Below are 25,718 nucleotides of genomic sequence, written 5' to 3'. Positions count from 1 at the left end.
TCTTGCCGACCTAGAGGCTATGCGGACATTGAAAAATAGGTGGCTGTCTTCACGTCCCCCTCCACCAACACCCCCCCCCCCCCCCCCCCCCCCCCCCCCCCCCCCACGCACACACACACACAACCTCTGACAGTCTTATCTAGAGTGCTCCAGCACCATGCTCGCCTACAGAAAGCTGGAGAAGACAATAACATATCTGCTTCCACCTCACGCACTCTGCTAATAACTACTGTGCCATATTTAGACAGTTAATCGAGTGTTTTCTCTGATAGATGTTGAGTGTCCTCTTGCTGGTAAAGTGCAGGAATTCAACCGAACAAACAGGTTTGAATGGAGACCACCTGGTTGTTGTGTGTGTTTTGGCACATAACTGAGTCAGCAAGGGTTTGATTGAAGTCGGGAAGCAACAGTATGAGGATGCAAAATCCAAATCTTCCCCATATTTTTCATAGGCTTATTTTTATCATCACGTAGCTCTGTCTTCATAAATATTTGAGAGCTTTGAGAGACAATGGTGAGAATTGGTATATTTGTGTGCAGCATGTTCTCTACATCATACAGGTGTAGCATACACACAGTTGGCTTCAGCTTGAAAGCAGGGATTTGACTGAGGTATTTTCTTTTCTTTCACAAGAAAGAGTCACAAAATAAATCTGAGGGATTGTGAGGTGATGCTATAACAACTCATCGGAAATTTGACAGCACATTTTTGTGAGGAGTCACAAGCCCAAAACCACTGGTTTCATCTTTATGCAATCCAATACATATTATTAGCTTATCATTTTTTGAAACATGAAATGTTTATCTGAAAAGTAACTATAGGTTTAGGGTTTGGGTTACTATAGTTGTCAGATAAATGTAATGGGGTGAAAAAAGACAACATTTCTAACTGAAGTGTAGTGGAGTAGAAATAGTAAAGCTGCCTTTAATTCAAAGGAGAAACAACATTTGAAAAGACAGCAATGAGCAGAATGAATTCAGGATGTAAGTTCAAGGTGGATAAGATACTTCATCTTTGGTTAAAGGCAACTCAGCAAGTAAAAGTTTTTAACTGGAATTGAAGGGTCAGAGCTGGTCTGAGTCTTTTATCGAGCTCAGCGATGCATAATAACTACAGTAAATGCTGTTTCTCTATGATTAGTATGGGCAGTTTCTATAGCAGACACAAATAGGCAGCCAATTTACTATGTAACCTGTCCCCCCATTTATAGATTCTACACATCTACAGCAATTTGTCTCACAATTGGGAAAACTGCTGATGAAAGCCAGGATGTATGTTTATTCTATAAGGGAGTGAGGGTCATATCAGCCGTAATTGTTAGCCAGTGTTTATGGGCTGGCTATTAGAGATAAAACCCACATTTTCAGTCTCCTGTCCCTTATCCATGACTCCCTATTTTGCTGCCTTTGTACAATCAATGCATGCACACTTCATGAATAAGTATTCAAATTGAGTATGCGACTATTATAAGATTTTTAAACACCAATGAACTGTATCTTGTGGTCATGTCTTTCCAGAATGTGCCACCTCTTTGGTTTGCCAATAAGGGTGTTGCTGCTTCAGTTGCTCCGTAAAATGTGGTTCTATTATCGGGTCCATTAAGTATACCTCTGCGTAATGACACTTCACACACTGACGTTTTTTCTCTCGACCCTTCTCCTAATAACCCCTTTTACATTTCATTTTCATTATTTAGCGTGCAGCCCTTTTCCTCAGTCAGTCGGTGAACACAAATTAACACATTCAAAAGCCCAGGGAAGCAGATATACCTACAGCACAGGCGGTGAACTGGTCTTAAAGGTTAGGGTTATGGTGGGAGCTAAAGTGTGAGTAAAACAAAGGTGCATACACCACATGTCCTCCATTTTAGTTCGTAGTCACAGTTTTATTGTAGTGTTGAATGTCTGTGGTGTCCGTATGCAACATATCAGTCACTACTGTAGGTGCAGGAGGGGGAGAGGGGAGTATAACACCAAGTCAGCTGTAAGAGGAGTGAAGCCTGACCTGTTGGTGCCATGATCCAACCACAGGATGAAAGATAGATGTGTCATTCATATAGTAGGTGTCAGTCAGTCAGTAACATACTACAACAATGAATGTGTCACTGGTGACATTTGATACTCTGAATGTTTTTGAAAGTGACAGAAAAGACGTGAACATCTCTACAATGTCCACGCAGTGAATACTGGTTTTGTGAAGTTTATCGTTTATTCAACACTAACGCAATAATTTAGGCCATGGTTGGAGTATTGCTGTCATTTGGAACAATATATTAGGTATTTTGTATTTGCATTTTGTCTTTGCAGAACAACAGAAGCACCCTCTATAGATGACAGACTAGTTCCTTATTTTTATAGAAAGATCCTCTGTGTACTGTAATCAACCCTAACTGTGGGCAAATTTAACCAAAATGTTATTTTAACTTTTTTACTAGTCTTGATAAACTAAACTCTTGCTTGCAGACAATGTATTTTTTTTTTAAATAATGAAATTTCCTTTAAGGTAAGTGTAAAATAGTTTCCAGTGTGACCCATCCAATTTTTAGGACACTAGACAGGTTGACTAAATATTGACATATGTGGTGTTAGTGTCAAATAGTCCCTCCATTGTACTGGCAACATTTCTTCTGTCACAGCTATTTAAATTTTGAGCGAATCTATCAAAACAACCATGATGATGGTGAGGGGGAGACTCCTCATCAGGTCACAGAATCTGTTGGGTCACACAGTCTGGTGTAATTCCAGTCTGCACTTCGACGCAAGATTCAAACTTAATTTCCATATGCACAGAGAGGTAGTTTCAGGGTGCACAGACTTTCTTAGTTTGCTGCCCACCCCCTGAAGTACATAATTATAGAACTTAACAATAAAGGGCTCAGTTATTGCCACTTTGAAGTGGAGAATACTGGACTTTAATGGTCTAACATTGTTTGGTGGAAATATAAAGTTATTCAGCATATTCAAAATGATCTCTTACACTTTTCTTAATCATGCCACGGTGTAATAATGGTGAAAAACACTGTGTAAAATGGGCAATTTGAGTTAACTTACTGTATGAGAGGATTATTTTACTGATACTAAGCAGAATGCAAAGCATTTGCTGTTCTGCTGAATTGGCTAACATCGCTGGATAAGCACTTCTGGCTCTGTATGTTGGCTCATACTTTACATTTTCACACTTCAAAATAATCATCCGCCTTGAATGTGTCTGTTTTTGACATATTCTGTCTCCTATTCTCAGTTCTGCCATTCATCTCTGATTGATTTTATTTTTTCAGACAGTAATATCGGAGCTGGGATATGAGGAGTATGAAGTGTGATTTATGTGAGGCACTTGATAGTGGAGCCATGTGAGATGGGGCTGAGCAGTTTCCCCCAGCCCCCCACCCCCCTCTCTGCCCTGAGGATGCATGAAATTGAGTAGAAGGACTCTACTCATTCTTATATAAATTACTCTCCATATGCTCCACCTAGACAAGCACATTCAGTGTGCAAAAAAGACATATTTTTAGATTGAATATTTCTTTTTTGAGCATTTGAGGGTTGAGAAATTGAAGTGTGACATCTGTCTGTTGTGGCTTGTTTTAAAAGCGAGTGAAGTTCTATCTCTGCTGCTGCTACTTTAAAAGCACTTTGAAACATTTCCAGTGGTTCAGATTGTGAGGCAAAATCAATTCTCTCTGCTGCTGTTTTCATTTTATTGTTTGCTTCTTTGCAACAACACCGGGGAGGAGCTTTGTAACGCACCAGTCGCTGAATATTAAATGGATACACCTCATAATTCTTCACAACACAGAGCAGGTTCAATAGGAAGCTTCAAAGACAAATTTCATTATAATATCAATGCCTTGTCTCTACACATCTACTGGACCCCACCTACCCCTATGATGCTCATTACCAACAGTAATTTGGCACTGCTGTTATCTCAATTACAAATGAAACCATAACCTCCTATGGTGGTATTAAATCGATTTTGCATTTCAGACATAACCATTTCCGCAGTCATGTTGCTATTGAAAGCAAATGTACCTGTATGAGATTGGATTTCATTATGCATATGACCCTTCTCTAGCTACTGGAATTACATTTTTACTGAGGTTTAAAAACGGATTCACTGTCGAAGCTGCCTGGCAAAATCAAAACCACACACATTTTCCCTAAGAATATTGTGGGCCATGATTTGATGTCAGCCAGGTAAAACTTTCTTTCTTCTCTGTGTTGTAGTCCTGCTGCGTGAGGAGGTGGCCCAGCTCCAGGAGGAGGTGCACCTGCTCAGGCAGATGAAGGACATGTTGAGTAAGGACCTGGAGGAGACCCAGGGAGGCTGCTCAGCCGACGTGCTCTCCGCCACCGAACTCCGTGTGCAGCTGGCTCAGAAGGAGCAGGAGCTGGACAGAGCCAAGGAGGCCCTGCAAGGTAAGGACCTCGCCAGGGAACAAGAAGCTTTATGTGTTATTTCTAATATCACCATTACTATAATATATGGGCAGTGATGCTGCAAGAGATAGAAGGCCCAGAGACTTTCTTCAAAGGCACGTTGTATTAGTGGGTCTTTTTTATTGGTTTCTGAATGATGAAAGGACTTAGAAGGGATGATATAATATAATTTAATAATATACACTGTCGCCCATAAAGTTACAATAATTTTGTTTTCAGACACAATCCTCTGTTTATTCCTATTTAAATGCATCAGTAATCACTTTTGACCAGGTGCAATGATTACATTATGTGTCCCAATTACCCAGGTGAAATGAAATAAATCACATTGTCACAATCATTTCATGGAAAGAGGTAAAAAATATTTTATGAGCATCAGTGTATGTTTGTATATGTATAATAGAACTTAATTTTGGACCCTTCTAATGTTCTAGTGCTCATAGTATGTGTACCACAATGTCCCTGGTTTAATTGCAGCTGCAGAGGGACCTTTGTTGCATTTCATGCTCTCTCTCTCTCTCTCTCTCTCTCTCTCTCTCTCTCTCTCTCTCTCTCTTTCAACATGATCTTTTATGCTCATCAAACGAAAATTTGTTGTACATGAGTCTAGAAGGCGAACAGTTTCATCTCTACTTCCTGCTCAGATGTTTGAGGGGCACCTTAAAAACAGAAGAAAACACACATTCAGTGTTATTCAGAGTTAAGAAACAAACACAATGCACGACATAGTACAGTGCACACACTAAGAAACTATTCAACAGTTAAACACATATTAATTTGCTGTAATTCACAATGAACAAGGACAATTCTATTCATTATACTGTTGCCTATATTTGTACAAATGTGTAAATTTAGAAAGCCCTAATTTGGTGTGAGCGGGTTTGCCCTGTGAAAATTGGAAGTATGCAAAGTGGCAGCAATTCCCACTTCCTGTTCAACAGATTCTGTAATCACTTAGTTCCCAGCTGCTGGAGGTTTTCTGTTCGCTACTCCTCAGTCACGTTGAGACAAAACCCGCTGCATTGTGCTCCATAGGGCTTGGAACCAGGGCATTTTTTTCTTGTCACCATAATGTTAACATTAGAGTCTGTAACACTGTGGTTAATGCTGCCCATTAGCTGCATTACAGACCATTAGCATGTGTTCCGCTCGAGAGATGAAGTGGTATTTGGGGGTGAGAGAGGACACTGATGCAATGACTTAAAAAAAAAAAATTAGAAAAAAAGAGTCGCTCCACACTGCAGGCAAATCACGCTGCACTGCCCACATACCCTGATGTACATACAGCACACTGGTCTGTAGAAGCTCCACTGTATCATCTGAGCAAAGCTGTATTCACAATTCAAAAGTAAAAACTAAATGTTAAGTATTTCCACCGTTAAAAGCTCTGGGATTCTTATAAATCACCAGCTGTAGACTTTAGACTAAGACTTAAGATTAACTTCAGAAAAATAAGGACTTAAGGCTTGACATGGACTTGAACTCTGTGAAGCCATTTCCTCAAGACTTCCTCTCTACAGATTTTACTTACAAGCAAAATCATTGTCACACAAGTTTGGTGTTTTCACCTGAAGAAAAACAATGAAGACAGTGAGAGGCTTTGCATGGCCACATACTCTGACTATTTAATTATGAAAGCATTGCACTGAAATGTTCAAATGATGTGTCATTTTAATGGTCAGCATTCAGAGACTTCATTCAGACTTGCATCTTGACTTGCAAATTGCTTGTTTAAACTTACATGGTGCCTTGTTTCAACTTTCAACAATAATGATGCTTTTCCACCTGAAAGTGCTCATTAGAGCACTGTGCCAAATATGGATGTTTAATTCTTTGCCAAGGACAAATATGTGGATTGAATTGAATAAATAGGAAATATTATTCTTTTAGCTGCAATGAAAGATTTGTTTTAATGTTTAAATATAGGTAAACTATACATTAACCCTCTGACAACAGGTTACCTAAAACCTTTCATTAGCAAAAGAGAGCACCCTGGACAGAGCCTTAACAATCTAAATAACCATAATGATGTTTTCAGAACTGATGGAATACCAATGTATAGTCCAAGCTCCTTTCAGTTAATGAGCAACAAGCACAGTATTTTTGGCGCTCTGCATCTGTTTTACGGATTTGAGTAAAAATGGGAATGGGGAATAGACGTTCCTATTGCCCTCACAGAGTCTGTGCACAGAGTAAAGTAATGAAGAAGTTCTGTCAGACAGTGCACAGTGGATTGCAGGCCATCAAGCAGAGATGTCATCAGCATGGCAGTGAATCATTCTTTTCAAAGACTTATTGCCCATGGAATGAGGCAGAGCACAAAACCACCATTTTGGTATCAGACAAACCGCATGACACGCTGTCAGGGGATTCTGTTACTGCGACATATCACTTGACATTTGCAGCCAGTGTCTTTTGAAAGAACTGAACAAAAACAAAACAGAGCAGGGCAGAGTAGAACGGAGCACATCAAATAAATACTTATCTCGTCTTCAGTTGGATGTTTGGCTGGTTGAGCAGGCTGCACACTGGCTCATACAGTCATTTGTATGACTCAGGCCTGTTAATGAAGGCCAAATTCTACCAGCCCCAGCAGGCACTCACAGTCATCAGTAGCTAATGAAAGCTTTATAAAGGGGACTTTGGTTGGCTTACAAGGTCCAGAAACGCTAAGCAGGGTGGATCTTGTCTGCAATTAAGATTGGGTATGTGGGAGGACAACAGGAAATTGGCTGTTGTCATGTTCAAGTTTGCTTCTGTTGGAGTCGGTTCAGAGGCAAACTGAGTGAGAGGACGTTCCTGTTGCTATTCGCTGTTTTGAGCCTCAGAGCTGTGTTTCAGCAATAGAGCAGAAGTTGATGTTCAAGTGGAGCTTTTGGCCAGAGACTGACCCATGAAAAAAAAATGACATTTGCATTCAGTGGTGAAAGTAGCAAGATTTCTGAATTATTTATACGTTTTATTGTTATTTTCTACATGACCTGCGTGTACAGCAGTAGCTGGTTCCCAACTCTTTTGTTAGTCCACGGTTGTTGCACTCCATCTTCATACACTGACACAGTGGCTTGTTCAGACCTCAAGACAGCTATGAAAGGCGAGCAACAGTTTTGGCCAGCGTTTTCCTCTTATGATGTTTGCATGTGGTGGGTAGCGGCCAGTGAATTTTGGCTTTGTCCTCATCAATGTTTACAGTTGTTTCCAAGCAAAAAAACATCTGTCATCCCATTGTCTTGTGTTTGTGTTGCTTTTCCAGCTGCTTCCACCAAATGCATTCATGCTCTGTGCTGCAGATACTCACACATGGTGCTAAACAGAACTGGTGATAATTGTGCTGTGTGGGTTTATTTTGATCAGGACAGCCAGCAGATTGAAATATGTGACTCTATGAATATTCTGACACCATTAAAGTCGAGACAAGACAAGTTTATTTGTGTATATTAGCATCTTAATGGGCTGTCACAGACACGTTGAGCATGAGGTTACAATGAAGAGAAAATTAAAATGGTAGTCAGGCAATGACCAAATGTTTTATGAAAAACAAACTATTTGTAATAAAAGGGTATTGAGGGTGAGGCAAGGAAGCTGAAAGAAAGAAAATATTAGTATATACTAATCTGCCAGCATTGCCTTTATTCTACGTTAGACAACTATTGGTGAAAAAGATTTTTGGGGCAGTTTTCAGCATGTTTTTGGGATACAGTGTGTCACATCAGGGCCTGAAAAACAGCTGCAAAAGCCTTAAGCTCTCAGAATGTTTGAAATGAACCAGGTAATATGACATCCACATCTGACCACTTCTAAAGGCAGACATGTTCACCTCCCCTCTGATTCTTCCATCAGGAAGAGGGTTTCAGCTTCAACTGAAGCATACTGAAGCCTTTAGTTGTTTTAATTAGTTAGTTGTCATTTACTTGTAAGTTTCATAAAAATTTCCCTTCTGCCTTTTGGTATTGTGACTACATTAAGCAGCCTTAGACTCAAAGTGCAGACTTAGATGTTTGGTTTGGTTTTCTAGGTTAGGTTGATGTCAAAATTTTGTGACCCTGTCCAATGGTGGGCTTATCCACAGGACCACATCAGTTCTGGTGTCTGACCCAGCGTAAAGGTGTAATGTGTAAGATCGTGCTACTTTCTCCACCTCCATAGAATTTCACCTTCGCCCCTGTCCAGTTAATCATTTTGTTGTTTTCCCCATGTTCCTTAGAATTTATTATTTATATGTGCTTTTATTGTTGATAGTTAAAATTGTTGACAGCACTGAAACAATTTATGAGTACTTGTTATACAGTATGTTTTTATTTACCTATAAAATGTGAAGGCAAAGGGATACTGCATGACACATGGGTGTCTACAGGCTACAGCAGCATGAGGAAGGGATGATGACATCATCACAAAGGCAGAATCAGAGATTAAAATTTATTGATATTTGGCTTGGTGTTTGGTGAAGTATACAATAAACATGTTGACAGGAAATAACAATAACAAGGTAAAATAATGCAACAGTCAAAAAGATAAATATACATAGATACGCATATTAATAAAACAATGAAAAAAACTATGTACAAAACTCCTGCTGAGCAGGATGTGCTGAAGATCACAGTAGAGACAATATCTGTTCTGTGCAGGAATAATACTCCAAGGTGTTACTGTATTACTTTCTAGGCGTTTCAGCTATCTCTGCGTTTCTGTGATGCTCGTCAGCAGCTCTTTTTTTATTTTTTAGTCTGAGTTGTACCGTAACTTCAAGCTCTGGAGGAAGCTCTTCTTCTTCATGGGACTGAGGGCAGACTAGATGCTACACTGACTCACAGCATCTAGTGTCATAAAGTGGTATTACAACATGGGGAGGGACGCAGCTAGTTGGTTAGCATGCTCATTTGAGTAGATATCTTTGAAATACAATAGATGGAGGTCTTGGTCATGACATCATCACTGTGGCTCCTTCACATACTAGTGTCAGTTCATTTTTTGAACATTTTAAACTAAAATTCTGGCCAGATCTTTCACATTTAAGTCCACGGCTTGTTTGCGATGGATTAGAGAAACTGATATTTTTCATGTTCCTACAGCCATCAACATTTGTTATCTGGTTATTTTTTGTGTTTGGAAGGTTTGCAATACAGCAAAAAAGTTGGAAATAGTTGGGTTTTAAAGTGACTGCTGGTGGAAAAAAAAACAGGCCAAATGTTCTTGAGAATACCTCATTAACTGCAGCAATTTCCATATGCTTCCAATTGATTGGAGGCAAGATGTCGACTCTATTTGATTTCCCCCAGTTTTCACAAGGCTGGCATATTGTGAACATCCCACCAAATGCTCCGACAGAGTGTTTCTCCCTGAAGAATGAGAGCAATGTTTGGAGAACTGAAGCGCCCTGGGGGTTTTTATTGAAGCGCTACCAACAATTATTGTGAAGCAGAGTAGCTTTGTGTTTTTAGTTTGTATTTATTTATTTTCCTGTGGTTCTGCTTTGGATGAAAAAGCAAAAGGCTGGAGTGATGAAGTAGCATGAAAGAAATGCATCATCCCCTCCTTTGCTCTCTGCCACTTGAGATGATACCTGTTTACTTTGGGAATAGTTCACAGAAACTGTGCCACTCCTACCTCAGTTCAGATGGTTTGGGGCTAAATTACATGCAGATTTGCCTATGAATACAAAATGGAGAACGCAGAGAGGAGCATTACTTTTCAGTCTGTTTTCTCTCCGGTTACTCTTCATTTGCTTCCTCACTTTCTCTTCCTCTGTCTCCCCCTCTGCCTTTGTTTGGTGTGATGCCCACACCATTTCAATGTTAAGGCCTGAGCTCACTCCCACTGTGTGCCAGACATCAGCCTGTTAGAACTATAATTGTAATCGTGGGTAATTGCCAACTCACAATTGCAGGTTTTGTTATGATGCCTGTGGGCACTCAACTCAACCCAAGAGCTACTGCTTGGAGTCATTTCATCCCCCCCACCTCTAAGTACACAAATGACAATGAACTCAAACTGCCTTGGCAATCAAAGCCTAAAGTGAAGGAGTTTATAGTAACACAGCTGGACTGCTGTCCAAAATTGTTTATAAGTTTACCCGAGTCTTATGTGGACTTTCTCATCAAAGTTGTGTTTAATGAAATTTCAAAGTATAGTTGGCTCTCTCTGCTTTTTTTAATTAGCTATTTCCTCTTTGGGTAATTACTATCACTGAGGGACTCCCAGTCAATCCAGAGCTCAAATGAAAGCAGCAGACAGCTATGTATCATCAAAGCACAGTCTGCCCGCTCTGTTTAGTGTCATTTCACGCTACACCGTACTCAGAAAGCAGCTCTGTCCTTGACTACAAGGCCTTCCCTCACTAGGTGTTTAAATACCAATACACACAGACACACACACATAAGTGCTGTCAAATCTCATCAGGCTACTTCACCTGATAACATTAAAGTAATTGCAGCAGTTTTTCTTTTATTTTTTAACAAATTAACTTTAAAGAAAGACTCCAATTGAATTTTGGAAACCTGGGAAAATCACCGAGGGCTGGTGTGTGTTTTTCGCAAATTTTCTGCTATTTATTTCCTAATTTTTGGCAGAAGCTTCATCATGATAGGTAATGAGGGCAGATTTGTTTTCAATATGCACCCCAATTTATTCTAATTGGATCGTCTCAAATGAGAATGCGTGTTTGGATCACGGTGGCCCCTACTGGTAATCAAAGGTACTTCAGTAATCGGAGAGACATTGTAGTAGTACCATTGTATTAGAACCTATCTTGCAGTTCTCATTTTCGCATTTGCTTGTTACAGTGTTGTTACACTGCTTGCACCAGAACAATTAGGCTCAGCCTTTCTACAAATGACAGCGCCGGTTAATTACCTCCACCAAGGAGGTTATGATTTCACCCGTGTCTGTTTATTTGTCAGTAGGATTACGTAAAAGGAACTGGACCGATTTGCACTGAACCTGGTGGAGGAATGGGGCATGGGCCAGGAAAGAAACCATTAAATTTTGGGTCAGATTCTCATCATTTACTATGAATTCGATTTTTTTTCTCAGAAGCCTGGTGTCCATTGTTTGACTTTGGCCTAGGCGGAGGTCTGGGCTCCCTGGGTGCCTTTCTGGTGAATACAGAGAGTTGAGTAATGAGTTGCTGTTATTGGATCAATGTATGATTCTCCCCTTGATTCGCTGATGTCAGTGCAGCTGTTTAAATAGCTTACACACACTCATTCACAAACACCTCTGCAGATCACTTATTAGTGAGCAATGTTTATGGATAGGTTTTGCATAGATCTATAACAAGGCTCGAATACCATTGTCACGTTTGTAGATTGAGGTTAAAATGTTGATTAACTCTCATTAAAATGTCTGAATATCACTATGACTTCAAAGAAGTCTGATACAGGAGTCACATTAGCTGCTCTACACTAAAGACTGTTAAACTGCACCAAAGCAGAGTTTGTTTTACTGAGGAGGTGAGCAGCTCTGAGGCTCCTACTTCATTATTCAGCTGGCAGATTTAAAACCCCAAACCATGAACAATGGACTCCCTCCAATGAACTGATGTCTCTTTTGTTCTCTCCCCAAATAATTATGTTAAGAGCCGACTAAAAGCCTGTCCCTTCTCTTTAGGGCTGAAGTTATGTGGAGTAGTGTCAGTGTGGAGTGGCTTCATTCACTAATGTGAAGAACATCATTTTCTGAGGGGTGTTGATAAGTGGGTCTGTCTTTGTGATCCTGTTGTCTGTTGCTGAAAACAAACAGAGCTTGCTTGGAACACAGTCTTTGCTTAAACACAATATTACATTTGTTGAAAAACATAAAAAAAAAAAATTGCATATGATATGGACATCAACTCCTCAGTTCCCCCTGGGATGTGAAAAGCATACCACAGTGATAGGATCAGACTGTGTGAACCAGCGAATTAGATGGATTTGACGGCGCTAGTCCACCAAATCATCTGGAGACGGCCCTCCCCTAAAAAAAAAAAAAGACCCTACATGTGCAAGCAGCTTATTTGACCCATAGTTCCATTTTATTGTTTGTAGTAATTATGGCGGGAGCAAAGGAGGAAGTTAGGTTGTGTTGTACGAAGAGCAACAAGATTTACCATTTTACCTAGCCTAACCCTAACCAAACTGTGACCGCTCCATAAGCTTAACCAGGTGTTTGTTATTGTAACCATGACAGCGACGGTCCAGTATGCCTGCCGCCATAAGGGTGCTATTTCAGGAGACACTCCTATGGCTCGTATCAGAGAGTAGAGACAAACGACCTCTGTGGTCGTTCAGGTTGGAGGATTGTTTCATCCTTTCAGAATCAAACCATGATCCCCGGAGGCTTTACAGGTAACTGTAAAAAGTTGGAGTGTGCTTCTCTACAAACAACAGCAGCTGTGGTCAGCTTGAAGTCATGTCAGCAACAAAATGGATTCATGTGGTGACATATTTTCACAGCAGGAAAAAAGCATCAAAACATGAAAGAAATGTTCCCTCCTGGAGTATAATCTACTGCTCTACTGTCCATACACACTCAGCATGTTGCTAACACAAAGCATAGTTTTTCTATGCTATCCTCCTGCTGTCATCCTGACCACCATACAGTAATTGTTTATCTATATCTACCCTAATGCAATATATATTTATGATTTTCCCTGAACGTCTGCGTAACTAGTGAGTCTATTCCCAAAATGCAAAGCTATTACTTTAACTTAATCTCAATACAGGGTTGGATCCAGCCAGTGGGATCTCCCTGAGGAGTCCAGTGTTCCTGTTTAGTATCTAATGAGCTGGCCCACTCATTGCAGGCAATCTTAGCTCTCCAGTAGCAAAGAGCCCAGCAGACAAAGGCTTTTAGCGCGCTACAATAGTAGATGTTCACATTAAACTACTTAAAAGCACAAGGGCTTTGGTAGCAGAAGAGGCTTTGTGTAGTGAGCTAAAAACCACTTATGCAGATTTTAGAGAGTGTGTAGCGAGAGTGTTACACAGGCAGGTGTTTTTGTTTTTTACCACTGGAATGTGGGAACAGTAGCTTGGACTTTTGATAGTGAATGTTTGTTTTGCAAGAGTCCCGATCTGCTCTTCTTCTGCTTGCACAGGCGGGGGTATCTGAATTTGCATGCAGGCACATACAGTTTTGCACAGACAGCCGCTGTTTCACGTTTTACACACGCTGGATATCCACTGTAGATATAATCGAAAAAATAGTCCACAAATATTCAAAATGCAAAATATATTCATTGAATGCAGAACAAGAAAGAAGGTAGGTGCTTGTGCACGTATCATTCCTCCATGAAATCACTATTATATTGAAGCTTCTCCAGTAGCTTCCTCTCCATGTCTTCCTCCTCCTCCAGCTCCACACACATTCGCCTCAGCTCTGTACGGTTCCCAGGTGGTTCACTCTTGTTTCATCTGGTAATAATTCTTGGAGGCTTGGACCGAGCCAGACTATGTTAGCCATTAATATGGCTGTCAGCAGAGAGAGACATTCTAGTGCTTCTTCATCTCACCCAATTTTAGTGTGATGTAACTGCAATGAGTCCCAGGACTATTCTTTTTCATTGAACGTGTTTATACATAGGTTTGAAATGGGAAGTAACAGTGCAAACATGATTTGCCTTCATAAAAAGATCCCTTTCACAGAGTCACAGTGAGTGCTTTCTTGTATCCAACACCAGGAGGGTCAATGTTGCCAACGGTCACAGGTGCAGGATGTGAGGCAGCAGCAGTGTTTTTGGCTCATCTCAAAGACGGCTTTGATTTCACTTCCTGAGGCAGGTGCTGGGAGGTTTCCTGTTTCTCTTGGCCAATAAGGGATGTTTCTTGTCTTCATACGCCGGCTAGTTTAGCCAGTTTATCCCTTTGGCTTGGGGATTCCACCTCCAAAGAATGGGTGAAGCGGGGAGATATGAAACGGTGACAGGAGAGAAATGAAAGAGGGGAAATGAGAGCATGAATCTGTCCTTGTAAAAGTGCACTTGCCTGAGCATCCTCTCCAGACACAACTTGTGAATGTCACGCAATTAACCAGCCTGTGATATAAGTTAATTAATGACAGGCAGCTGGCTCAGAGGGGTAAAACAGAGAGAAGAAAATGAAAGGTGAATACATGACAACTAGCATCAAGAGGAAAAAAAAAACAGTGTGATGTAAGGAAACATCCAGCAGTCACAGCTGCTGTGCTGTAAGGAAATAGATGTCAAAGTGAAAAAGACAAAGGTGGACAGACACAGTGTGAATACACAAAATGTAAATAAAACATATATTGTCAGTGTGATATAGCTGGAGGGAAATTCAGCTTTAAGCAGATGTCTGGAAAACGGCCTCGCATGAGGAGGGAGAGAAGCTCAAGAAAAAGCAAGAGAAGAGGCAGATGCAGAGGAGAGAAAAGGGGGATGTTGTCTTTGAGAAAATTAGAGCTTCTCTGAATAACCACACTGAACCATATTCTTTATCGTGATGCGTGGGTGAAGTGCCAGAGGATTAGAGAGAGTGTGTGGCAGAGAGATAGATGAAAAGAGAGACCCAGCCTCTAACGAAGCCAGCAGCGGGGAGGAGATTGACAGGAGGGTTCATGTGTGATTCACTTCTTTATCAACACGCAGTCACGCCACATCAGACCAGCAACAGCAGGTGCATTTAATGTTTTTACTTAAAACGCCTCTTATCTGAAGGTGCTTAATAACCTACTTACTATGCATGAAGAAACTGCTACAATGCGGACTTGAGGACAACACATACTGCCAAGTTTTTGTTCGTATTTAGATTCAGAAAGACTGCATTTGATGTATTTTAAAACCCCATGTTGGCCTTTAGGACAAACCAGTTAATACAGTAACCTATAGTGTATATCATCAGAAATAAGAAACACTGTATATGAATCAGCTCAAAGCATGTTAGCAGACCAGAACGAGGTCTGTGTGTGTGCCCCCTTTAAATGAATTTCATATTTTATTTACATTTCTGCAGTTAATTTGTATTTCTGTATGCTGAAGTGTTTTGACGAAACAAAAAAACACCAGACTGTCATTTTGAGAGAGCCTAGCAAATGTCATAATAAATTTCACTTGCTAAAATCGCTCCTTTTAAAAAAACCTGGGAAGGCAGCGCAGATGTACACATGATTTCTTTCTCTCAATTATGATAAACAACTCAACTGTTCAGGTTCTATTTTTTCTGGCAATTTAAAGAATTTATCCCACCAACAATCAGCTACTTACACCCTCCTTATTTTCCCCTTTATTGGTATGTGTATGCATTTTCACACACAACAACATGCTCTGTTTCTGCCATACATGCACACACACACACACACACACACACACACACACACACCCACCAACACAGACATTTTAAAACGCAGGTCTCTGTGGTCTCTGATGCTAGCTAACAACCCCTCTCTCTCTCTTTCTCTCTCTCTTTCATCCTTTCTTGCAGCCATGAAGTCGGACCGTAAGCGTCTGAAGGCAGAGAAAGCAGACCTGGTGAACCAGATGCAGCAGCTTTATGCCACACTGGAGAGCCGGGAGGAGCAGCTCCGCGACTTCATACGCAACTATGAGCAGCACAGAAAAGTATGGCAGCCATGTTCTGACGATATAGGCTACACACGAGTGCATGCACTAAAACATCATTACAGAGAGTCTCCTTTCTCATAGCACAAAAATGTTGACGTCCACGAAACAACAGAACCAAATTTTTATTTTTTTTTTTGTAAATCAGTTACAGTGGTGTTGCTTCTTGGAATCATACTTTCATGCCAAATGTGTGAGCATGCTGCGGATGAGAATATTTATGGATGTGTGTACTGGACACTGCACAACAGACGATCTCTCTGCATATGAACATGCTATGAATTCCTTTGCATACACACTACTTTTTGTATATTGACAGGTTAAATGTTTGTGTGACTGTGAGGATGATTACATTGCTACTGCCACAGTATGAGACGTTTCTATTGGAAAGATCAATATAACATGTTCAGGTATTTGTAATGTTGTTAACCTGTTCCACTCTAATAATGTGTTTTTCTTCTTTACCGAAAAATTCACCAATGCATTGAATGCTTTAGTTTTTCCCTCTGAGATGAACTCAGGGAGATGAAATCATTTCAAAAAGTAATTTAGACTTTCGTCTTCCCCTGGAAGTTTGTTTTTCAATAGTGCTTGATATGTGAGCCAAGCCATCAGGATCTCTGTGTGTACTAGGAGAGCGAGGATGCGGTGAAGGCACTGGCCAAGGAGAAGGACCTGTTGGAGAGAGAGAAGTGGGACCTGCGGCGGCAGACCAAGGAAGCCACAGAGCATACGGGGATGCTGCGCTCTCAGCTCGACCTCAAGGAGAACCGCATCAAGGAGCTGGAAGCTGAACTGGCCATGGTGAGACAGAAAGACAGACGGATTGACAGCGCCTCTATAATGCTTTTTAAAAAAAAACAAAAAACTTTTATATCTTTCTTTAAGGTTGTTGAGTTTGATATTCCTTTGAAATATAGTTGCCAATAGAAAACACAGCAGGACGGTCAGAAAGATAGAACCATACTGAATTTATACTGAATTGTACCAGAGTACAGTTATCATGGCTCAGACACATATTCATCACAAGTGTTGAAACTACTGACAGGAACAAGGAAAAGATATTTACTACAAACAATACAAATGATAGATAAGAAAGCACAAATTCACTACTGTTTCACGGGTATACGCTACATCTGTCTGTGACTATGCACTATTTTGGGTGTATTGCTTTTAATCAAACGCAGAAAGCTTTTGAACATACAGTATAGCCATCCCTCATGTCTCCAACCCCCCCAGATGAGTAACTGTGTCAATCAGAGAATGGAGTTCCGGGTGTTTGAGCGGCTTGCGGACAGGGACTACTCTTCTAGGGTCATGGCGGTAAGACGGGCCCCCCACCCCCCCTCCAACTTTAAAACTTGACCTTTCTTGACCCTCCCACTCCTTGGAAATCTCTCCTATTTGTGACCTAATTGTCGTCTTGGAAAGCCCCTTCCTCAGCTGCACGTGACTGACTAACCCTCAGCCGTCCCTCACGGAGTCCCTCACCCAGTGATCCTAACATTGGTGACCCCATGGATTCCTGCTGTGATTGATCTGAATGTGTTTTAGCTCTAGTTGACAAAAAAAAAAATAAAAGAATGCTTGGGGGAAAACACGTCAATATTCTGACAACTAATGGTTTCTGCAAAGGTTTGTGATTTTAATTCTGTTTTGCATGTCAAAGGCTGTGATTGAGAATCGTTTGACCAGGGAGAGATGATTGCAATGAAGCTGATTGTGCTGGTGTTGATTTGCAGCCTGCCGTCGCTTGGCATGATGATATAAGTCGCAGAATAACAAGATTTCAAGCATCTGTAAAACACCAACGAGTCAGGGTTAACCAGAAAACGTACACACAAAGAAAATAAATCTTTTGATAGACACAAAGTACACATTCACAAACACATCTCTCAAGGATCCAGGAGCTCATTGTCGTTCCTGCTAAAAGGCAGTGACTTGTGCTTTGTGGCGAAGCTCCACAGAGCAAATGTATTCATTAAACTTAAAGAAAAGCCTCATTATTTCCCGTTTCTCCATTTTTACATGCCACCAACCTCTAACTTCCACCCCTGAAAAGATGAAAACAGCAAACACCTCCTCCAGATATTCTGTCCATTTCTTTTTCCTCAGCGCTCTGAGGAGCTGTAGCGAGAGATTTCACACAAGAAAAGAGTAATGTGAACACAGCTGCATTTTTCATGAGACAACAACCACATGAGGAGCCCAGGGGAGAAGTCACACATCTGCATGTTTAGTAGGATTCTGGATACCTAACTTAACATGCACATGTGCACACACAAACAACATATGCTTAAATAAAAACAAGAATAACAGTGACGCGAACACCAACTCACTCACAAACCAGAAACAGCAAAAAAAAAAAAAAATAGTAGGATTTTTTCTCCAGGGTTGTTGCTTGTTGTGGGTTTGCTCTCTTCCTGACTCCAGCTGTCTATCTACCTTCTTAAGGCCAAACAGTCACTAGCCACCCTGACCAAGGACGTGCCCAAGCGTCACTCTCTGGCCATGCCCACGGAGACGGTTGTCAACGGCAACAACCAGGAGTGGGTGATGCAGGCTGACCTCCCCCTGACTGCTGCCATCAGACAGAGTCAGCAGACCCTCTATGTCCACACAGGGCATCCCACTGACAGGCAAGGTAGGACGACATGAGCACACATACTGCCACACCCTCCATCCTGTACATGAACTGACTCACACACAGTGATTTTTACCATCATTTACCCTCTGCATGCTCGTGTCCAGCTGCTTCACACACATTCACTCGCGCCATCTGCTCAGTATGACCACATTATTGGCCACTGATGATGCTCTGGTCGTGACATTTCATGCGCTTTATGTAGCAGTTACAGTGAACATATTTTTGGCTTTACAGCTTCCATTTGTCTTTGCTGCACACAATTGTTCGCTCTGGATTTGAGAATGGGTGGCAGCTGAGAATCAGTTGGGTGTCAAGTTCTGTTTCTTTCCTTTTAAAAGAGTCTTTACAAAAAGAGAGAAGTAAGTGGAATCATACATTTTCTCTGCACTGCTGCAGTAACTTATAACTTGACCCAGTTTCTAAGGGAAACTTTTTTTTTTGTTGTTGTCATTTTTGTTATCTTTCTACTCCTCTACTTTTCAGGCCCCTCACAACATTTACCCCTGTAGGTTCTCCATTTAACTCGTACAGATATACACCACAGACAGAGGAGGAGAAGCGGCACTGTCTATGGCATCTTACGTGTCCCCCCCCCCTGATATAAAAGGGAGTGATGTTTTCGAAAATTCAAATGAATGTCAGTCACTATTAAGCGGCATGTGGTGCGTGTCAGCTGCAGATATGTCCACACATTGTGAGGTAGCATAGGTCAGCAACCTACATTTAACAAAAGCCTTACCAACATTATCATCAACCGATAGTAATTGTTATCATTATAGAATAACAGCCGACTCAAGGTTTTGTTATGATTGCAAAATTTCACTCTGCAAAATAAACGCTTGAATTGTGAAGTGTCCACAGCCACCCTGAGAGGTTAATCCTAAACTTCCAGAGAAATGGAACTAAACATAATCACTCTTGAGAGCAAGAAGTGGACTAATGGCACTTCCCAAGTTCTTCACAAATAAGCCTTGCAGCCACAATAGGAGAAGTTCATCTCAGTCCTCCACAGGTTCAAACAGCCTGCTCACTAATTGGTGGCATCTGGAGAAAGAAGCAGACAAAGACAAAAAAAAAACACTGAAAACGTGTGAACAGTCACGAACTCCCAAATTGCTGTGCAATTGGTTGCTGTATGTATCAGTCTCACTGGTACACACACACTCGTTCTACTGTGAAGCTGTTTTCACTGTTGCTTAGCAACTGCAGATGATTGCAAATAATTTCAGGCTATTGCTTAGGGACTTCTTAAAATATATTTTTATTTAAGGGTGTTGCGGCGTTGCTGGGAGGAATCAGATTTTCCCTGTTCACTACTTTTGGTGCCCAAACACACCCCAAAGAAAACAAGCCTGTTCTCTTTTCCCTCTTGTCCCGTTTAGTGGCTGCCGTGCGGGTGAGCCCATGCCACTCGCGCCAGCCCTCCATCATCTCCGACGCCTCAGCGGTGGAGGGAGACCGGTCATCCACACCCAGCGACATCAACTCACCACGTCATCGGACTCACTCCCTCTGCAATGTAAGAGCTGCCCACCACTACACCCTCCCAAGTAATCACCTCCGTTGTGGTAACTGCTGACTGTCCTGCTGCCTGGCCGCTGTCGTTTCTCTCCACCATCGTTCTGGCTGAATTTGTGTTTGCCCCACAGAGTCTGTCGTGTACTCACTCTGCAGCTGTGACTTGAATTTATGTGAAAACCAGTCGTGGTTGTTGAATAAGTGCATGCCTGGCAGCATGTCAAGCATCACTTCCCCTTTGTGTCATGATCTTTATCTTTCCTGGTCTTTATCGGCCACTCTGCACACCTTCACTGACTTCTCTGCTCTTGCATCTCTGTTAGTTTGCCCATCTCTTCATCCTCTTCTTCCCTCTGCTCTCTCTCTATCTCTTTCTTCCTTCAGTCCCTAGAAGATCTGGAGGAGGCGAAGCGTAAGAAGAAGAAAGAGAAGATGGGGCTGGGCTCTTTGTCGCGTGTCTTCGCCCGGGGAAAGCAGCGCAAGTCCCTCGACCCTGGTTTGTTTGATGGTACTTCAACACCTGATTATTACATAGAGGAAGATGCAGACTGGTAAAGCACACATGTCCGAGCGAACCAGCTGGAGAGCCATTATGGCAATTATCAGAAGACATAATTGTTTTGACGTGTGTGTGTGTGTGTGCGCGTGCGTGCGTGCGTGCGTGCGTGCGTGCGTGCGTGCGTGCATGCATGTGTGTGTGTGTTGTGTGTGTGAGAGGATGGGTGTTTGTTTGTGTCTGTGCAGCCTCACACGCATGCATACTTTTGTGTGCGTGTGTGTGAGAGTGTGTGCATGTGTGTGTCGTCCATGGTCAGTGGCCATGTCAGAAGCCGGAGGCGCGTCTTGCTTCGCTGAAGTGTAAACCTTAACGAGCAAATTGCACCTGTATGTATGTACAGTCCTGTAAATAGAGTGAACAGTGTGACACAGCGACCACGTGGATGTGTTCTATTGTATCTGCCCTCCAAAATGGCTGTTATCGGATCTTTTAATTGTTCTTTACATTTTGACTTTTTGTTTTCACTCAACTGGAAACTTGAAGGACTGCTGTACTTGTAAATAACAACAGTTGATGTGCACTTTGTGCGTGTAAATGTCTCCTTGTCCTGAATGCCTTTTGTTATTTTTTGACATGTACTCCCCTCCTGTCACTACCTTTTAACTTAAACTCCTCCCTGTTTATTGTCCTGCTTGGTCCATCCCCCTCCTTCCACACTGCCATGATGAGAACAGTTTCCTGTAGGCAACATGCAGACTCCTCAAATCCACCTCCAATTCGGTCGTACAACACATCCCTCAACCGCCAAGAAAACTGTGCAGAGGCACTTCTTGATGTTTTCTCAAATGAGACTTCAAAGACGTTGCTAAGCGAGGAATGAACTTTCTATGCAGAACAGTTTGTTCCACAGCAACATTACGCCAAACAGGAAATGTAAGAAATGTGTTTTCTATCTGTTATGATAGAAGGTACATGACCAAGGTACATGTGTGACATGCATGCACATAGCCCCAGTCCCCAAATGCATGTTGAACAAAACCCTACTAAACACAAATGTCTTTTTCTGGGTATGTTGTCGAGAAGGTGATAAAATGTCTGTTTAAAAAAAAAAAAAAAGAGAGGTCAGTTACTGATTTCATGATGTTCATTCATGATTTCCTCCATTTTAAATGAAGTGATTAGATTTGCAAACTTGACCCTCTGTTAGTCAGAAAGTGCTCTGATTAACATTCAAGAGCTCAACATCGCAAACTAAACGTAGAATGTTTTCATCTGCACCTACAAGGCTCTTCATGCAAAATTACACTTGAACTAGTGAAGGTCGGCAAAGTCAACAGTCACAAAGAAAACCCAGCGCTACACTTTGAATGATAAAATAATTATTCTACTTATTCATGAGGCTTTATACCATTTTCTGTCTGTAGGATCTTACAGTAGCTTGTAGCTGTCGTTTTGTTAAGACTTAAAAAGGCTCTTGGGAGTATAATTATTCTGTGAAAAGTTAGTGTAAAAAAAAAAAAAATAGCTCTTATCTCAAAATAAGTGATAGCATAAACATGAATTATACAAACATAGTAGATATTAGACTGATTGTTAAGGCTTTTCCAAACCTCAGGAATTAGGTCATTTTACCAGCTTCGGTTTAGAAGCCTGAGCATGGAGCAGACATTCAGTGAACTACTATAACAATAATGAGTGCCCATTGTGAAGGTTAAAAATCAGATTTCAGCAGGCTAATCTAACTGAAGCAAATGCATACCTTCTCCCATGATCCCATGAACTCAAAAAAAAAAAAAAAAAAAAATCCCGTTGCAGAGTTCAGGCCATTGCTGCAAAAAAAAAGCAATTAACTTGGTGCCAAAGGTTAATAGCATTTCTTCAAGCAAAAGAATGGCTACAGACATTGGATTATTTTCATCTTTTCGTTGGATTGAGCTGGAGTCTGCACTGCCCCCCCAGGAAATCTTTTCTCTCCCTGATATTAAACTAACACTGGGTATTTGTCAGTCTCACCTGAAACACTATAGAGTCACAGATTACAGTGGAGCTGTATTTAACCACAATGCTTGTCAAAAAGAGCGCCCGTGTAAGCAGTGAGGGGATTATCATTTAACCCTTAGCTCGTCCTACATTTGCGCTCGCAGATATTGGATTTAGAGGTGAATCACTGAGGTAATTCAAATATAAGTCATCACGTATTAAATTGTATGTATAAGAACAACAGCTCAACTACTTTATCTCATTAAACATTCAATGAAATGTATGAAAATCTAGGCTATTTTTATTTTTCATGTAACTCACCTTTATGATCCTCTGCTGATGGGGACGGAACATATCAAATGAAAAACATTGTATCATTTTATGTTTTGAGCCATGGTCTCTGTTTTTTTTATTTTCCACAAATATTTTACTTTTTGTAAATGAGATAACATTACAGAAATGAAATTAATATTATTATTAAAGAGTTTTATTTAAAGTCAAAGATGTAGACCTCATTGGAGGACTTCTTTTATGAGGTCCTAAGATGTTTAGACATGGCTAGTAGCAAACTTTTAAAGGCATGGCAACAAAATTACGCTCAAAACAACTAAATGAGAAAAATAAGATTATTTTAAAATAAAATAAATAACGTTAAATTTCCATGTGGCTGTCCTCTCTTTCCCTGTGTTAATGTTTGTGTGCGTATGTGTTCATTTGTTGTGGTATGGCTCTAATCCTGATTCGTCCCTTTATGCTGGGGGGGCTGCCATTTTTAACATATTCGTTAGCTTCCCTCAGCGCTGCAAGTCCATCTGTGAGAGGACTGCATCCCAAAAGCTTCCAAATGGCCTCCTTTCCTCTTTTTCCCCATTTTCAACTCCTTATTCAACCTGAAAGCATTTCTCCCTCTTTTATTATATCGAAATCAATAGTAAGAAAAACAGAGGAGAAGGGAAAGGAAGCCATGTCAGAATGTTGGAACAGAACTCATATGTGTCAGCACATGGTGTCAATAATGTTCTGCTTTGATTTGACCCCTGACCTCTAACACTGACCCCTCTTGTCTGCCCTCCACTGGACTCTCAACACAGTGAAGTGACCCAAGAAGTAATCAATCAGACTCAGTAAGACCAAGGTACATCAGTTCCAATTGCTTTAAAAATGAATTGTGCTGGGTTGCAAACTGTGTTTGCAGATGCCTTCTACATCACAAGATGACCTTGGAACTAAGCACTTCTTCAAGTTCAATCTAATTCTGATGCAAACCGTCCAAAACCAGTTGAGTGCTACAGTATATGATGTGTTTATCAAGAGCAACAACAAGTGTTTTTTTTTTTTTTGTTTATTGATATTACTCCAACAACATCCTGCTGAACTGAAGTCTCTTCCTGGAATTTTCTAAGAAGTAGGCGGCCGACAGATAAACTTAACCAATTCTCATGTTTACCAAATGTCTCAACAATTTGAATTTAGTAGTTACCGGAGTTTCACATTTTGGCAAATATGCTCATTTGCTTTCTTGTCAAGAGTTGATACCACTTTCATGTCTATGAGCTAAATACAGTGCTACAGCCAGCAGCTGGTTAGCGTAGCTTTACACAGACTGGTGGCAGACTGGATGTAGCTACATATTTAGCATACAGACAAGAGCGACTCTAACCCTCAGCAAGAAAGTGAATTTTCGAACTTTAACTTTAAGGCACTTTACTCTCATTTAGTTAGCTACTATATAACAACCCTGGGCACTTGTGAGCCACCTTAAGTGTAACTGTAACTTTTGTCCATCTGGATCGATTCAATTGTAAACCACTTTTATTGCAAGAATGCATACAAATGTATAACGCGCATCTTGGTGCATAACACTACATTCTCCTCCATTTCATCCATGTCTCATCTGAAGTGTGAGATCACATCAGAAATACTGCTGTGATTTAGCAATGAGTTCCATTAGACCAGCTACTGAGGAGCATGTTTAAGGACTGATTGTTCACACAAAACAGTCTCATGCAAAGTGTACATACTGCTGTTCTGTGCATACAAAGGGACAGAATCACTGTTTACAAAACATACTTAACACTCATGGCCTACGACAGAGGACACGAAACTCTTCACGGTAACACAACCACATACTGTAGGTGTAACTGATGCTCTTCTGACCCACGCCACTTTTAGTGGGTTTTAAAAATACATATGTCAGCCCCACAGGAGAACCTAAACTATCAGGTCACACCAAGTCCAGTCTCCAACAGCTTGGCCTTCAACTGGGTGTCAGACAGTCAATTCTGCAGTTGTTAATGTGGCATGCCTTTGTTAGGACTCTCTGGAGTGCAAGAGAAAGACCTTGCATCTGGAGTGTGTCTAAGACTGCATTTCTGGCCCAAAACCAGATTTATTCATCTTAATATGAATTGCTCTCAGAGGGGCACTTAGAAATGTACGTTCAATTTATGCATTGCTCTTAGGAGAGCACATAAAAGCATCCAGCTTGAAGTCAAGTTTAATAAAAATCTGTTTATTCAGACTTACAATCAGTCATGAATTTATTTTTGAGTAAATATACAGTGGTAAAGAAAGACAGAAAAAAATCATAAGAGATAGAGAGAGATTGTGTGTGTGTGTGTGTGTGTGCGTGTATGTGTGTGTGTGTGTGTTTTTAAGGTTGGACGCTTCAGGCATCATTCAATCTCACATCTTTATTTTTCCACTGAAATAACAGTTGAAGTAAAATGGATGTTTTGGAGAGGGCCAACAAGAAGGACAAAGATTCTGTGACCGTCCTTTATGACTGAGCTCTCAGGTGGACGCTTTTTTCCAAGGCTCATTAGCTTCCCAGGAGTCCTTTCAGTTTTAGACCATGTAGAGGCAGTGGGTGAGCCACAGTGTACAGAGGACTGCATCGAGAGCAGTCCAGTGTTTGTACCGATGCAGTGGCTTTCAGGGAGTATTAGACGAGACAGGTGGCAGGTAACTTTGAGGTACTGTATGTCATTTTATTATCAAACAGAAAAACTCTTGTTGTCTGTGTCGCTGCTTGACGTGTGACTTTCCTTTACCAGCCAGTTGCTATCCTTCTCATTTGGTGGACA

At 41.1% G+C, this 25,718-nt stretch overlaps 1 protein-coding gene across 5 annotated transcripts in view; it reads left to right on the top strand.

The window, feature by feature from the left end:
* The window catches only part of kazn (kazrin, periplakin interacting protein), a 117,015-nt gene extending 96,188 nt beyond the window's left edge, over positions 1 to 20,827 (top strand). For 3 of the 5 annotated variants that reach the window (XM_022741652.1, XM_022741656.1, XM_022741657.1), the window contains 7 exons: positions 4,225 to 4,416; positions 15,852 to 15,988; positions 16,622 to 16,792; positions 17,228 to 17,311; positions 18,443 to 18,632; positions 20,018 to 20,154; positions 20,538 to 20,827. In XM_022741652.1, the coding sequence (XP_022597373.1) occupies positions 4,225 to 4,416; positions 15,852 to 15,988; positions 16,622 to 16,792; positions 17,228 to 17,311; positions 18,443 to 18,632; positions 20,018 to 20,154; positions 20,538 to 20,708 (1,082 nt within the window). In that variant the 3' untranslated portion in view covers positions 20,709 to 20,827. The remainder of the gene's footprint in view (positions 1 to 4,224; positions 4,417 to 15,851; positions 15,989 to 16,621; positions 16,793 to 17,227; positions 17,312 to 18,442; positions 18,633 to 20,017; positions 20,155 to 20,537) is intronic. The other 2 variants (XM_022741653.1, XM_022741654.1) reach the window with 2 other exon arrangements.
* The last annotated feature ends 4,891 nt before the right edge of the window (positions 20,828 to 25,718 follow it).

The sequence above is a fragment of the Seriola dumerili genome, unplaced genomic scaffold (assembly GCF_002260705.1).
Source record: "Seriola dumerili isolate Sdu_G_001 unplaced genomic scaffold, Sdu_1.0 BDQW01000056.1, whole genome shotgun sequence".
In the NCBI taxonomy this organism is placed as follows: Eukaryota; Metazoa; Chordata; class Actinopteri; order Carangiformes; family Carangidae; genus Seriola; species Seriola dumerili.
Note: the sequence above shows the minus strand (reverse complement) of the source record. Positions and strands in the feature narration are given on the sequence as shown.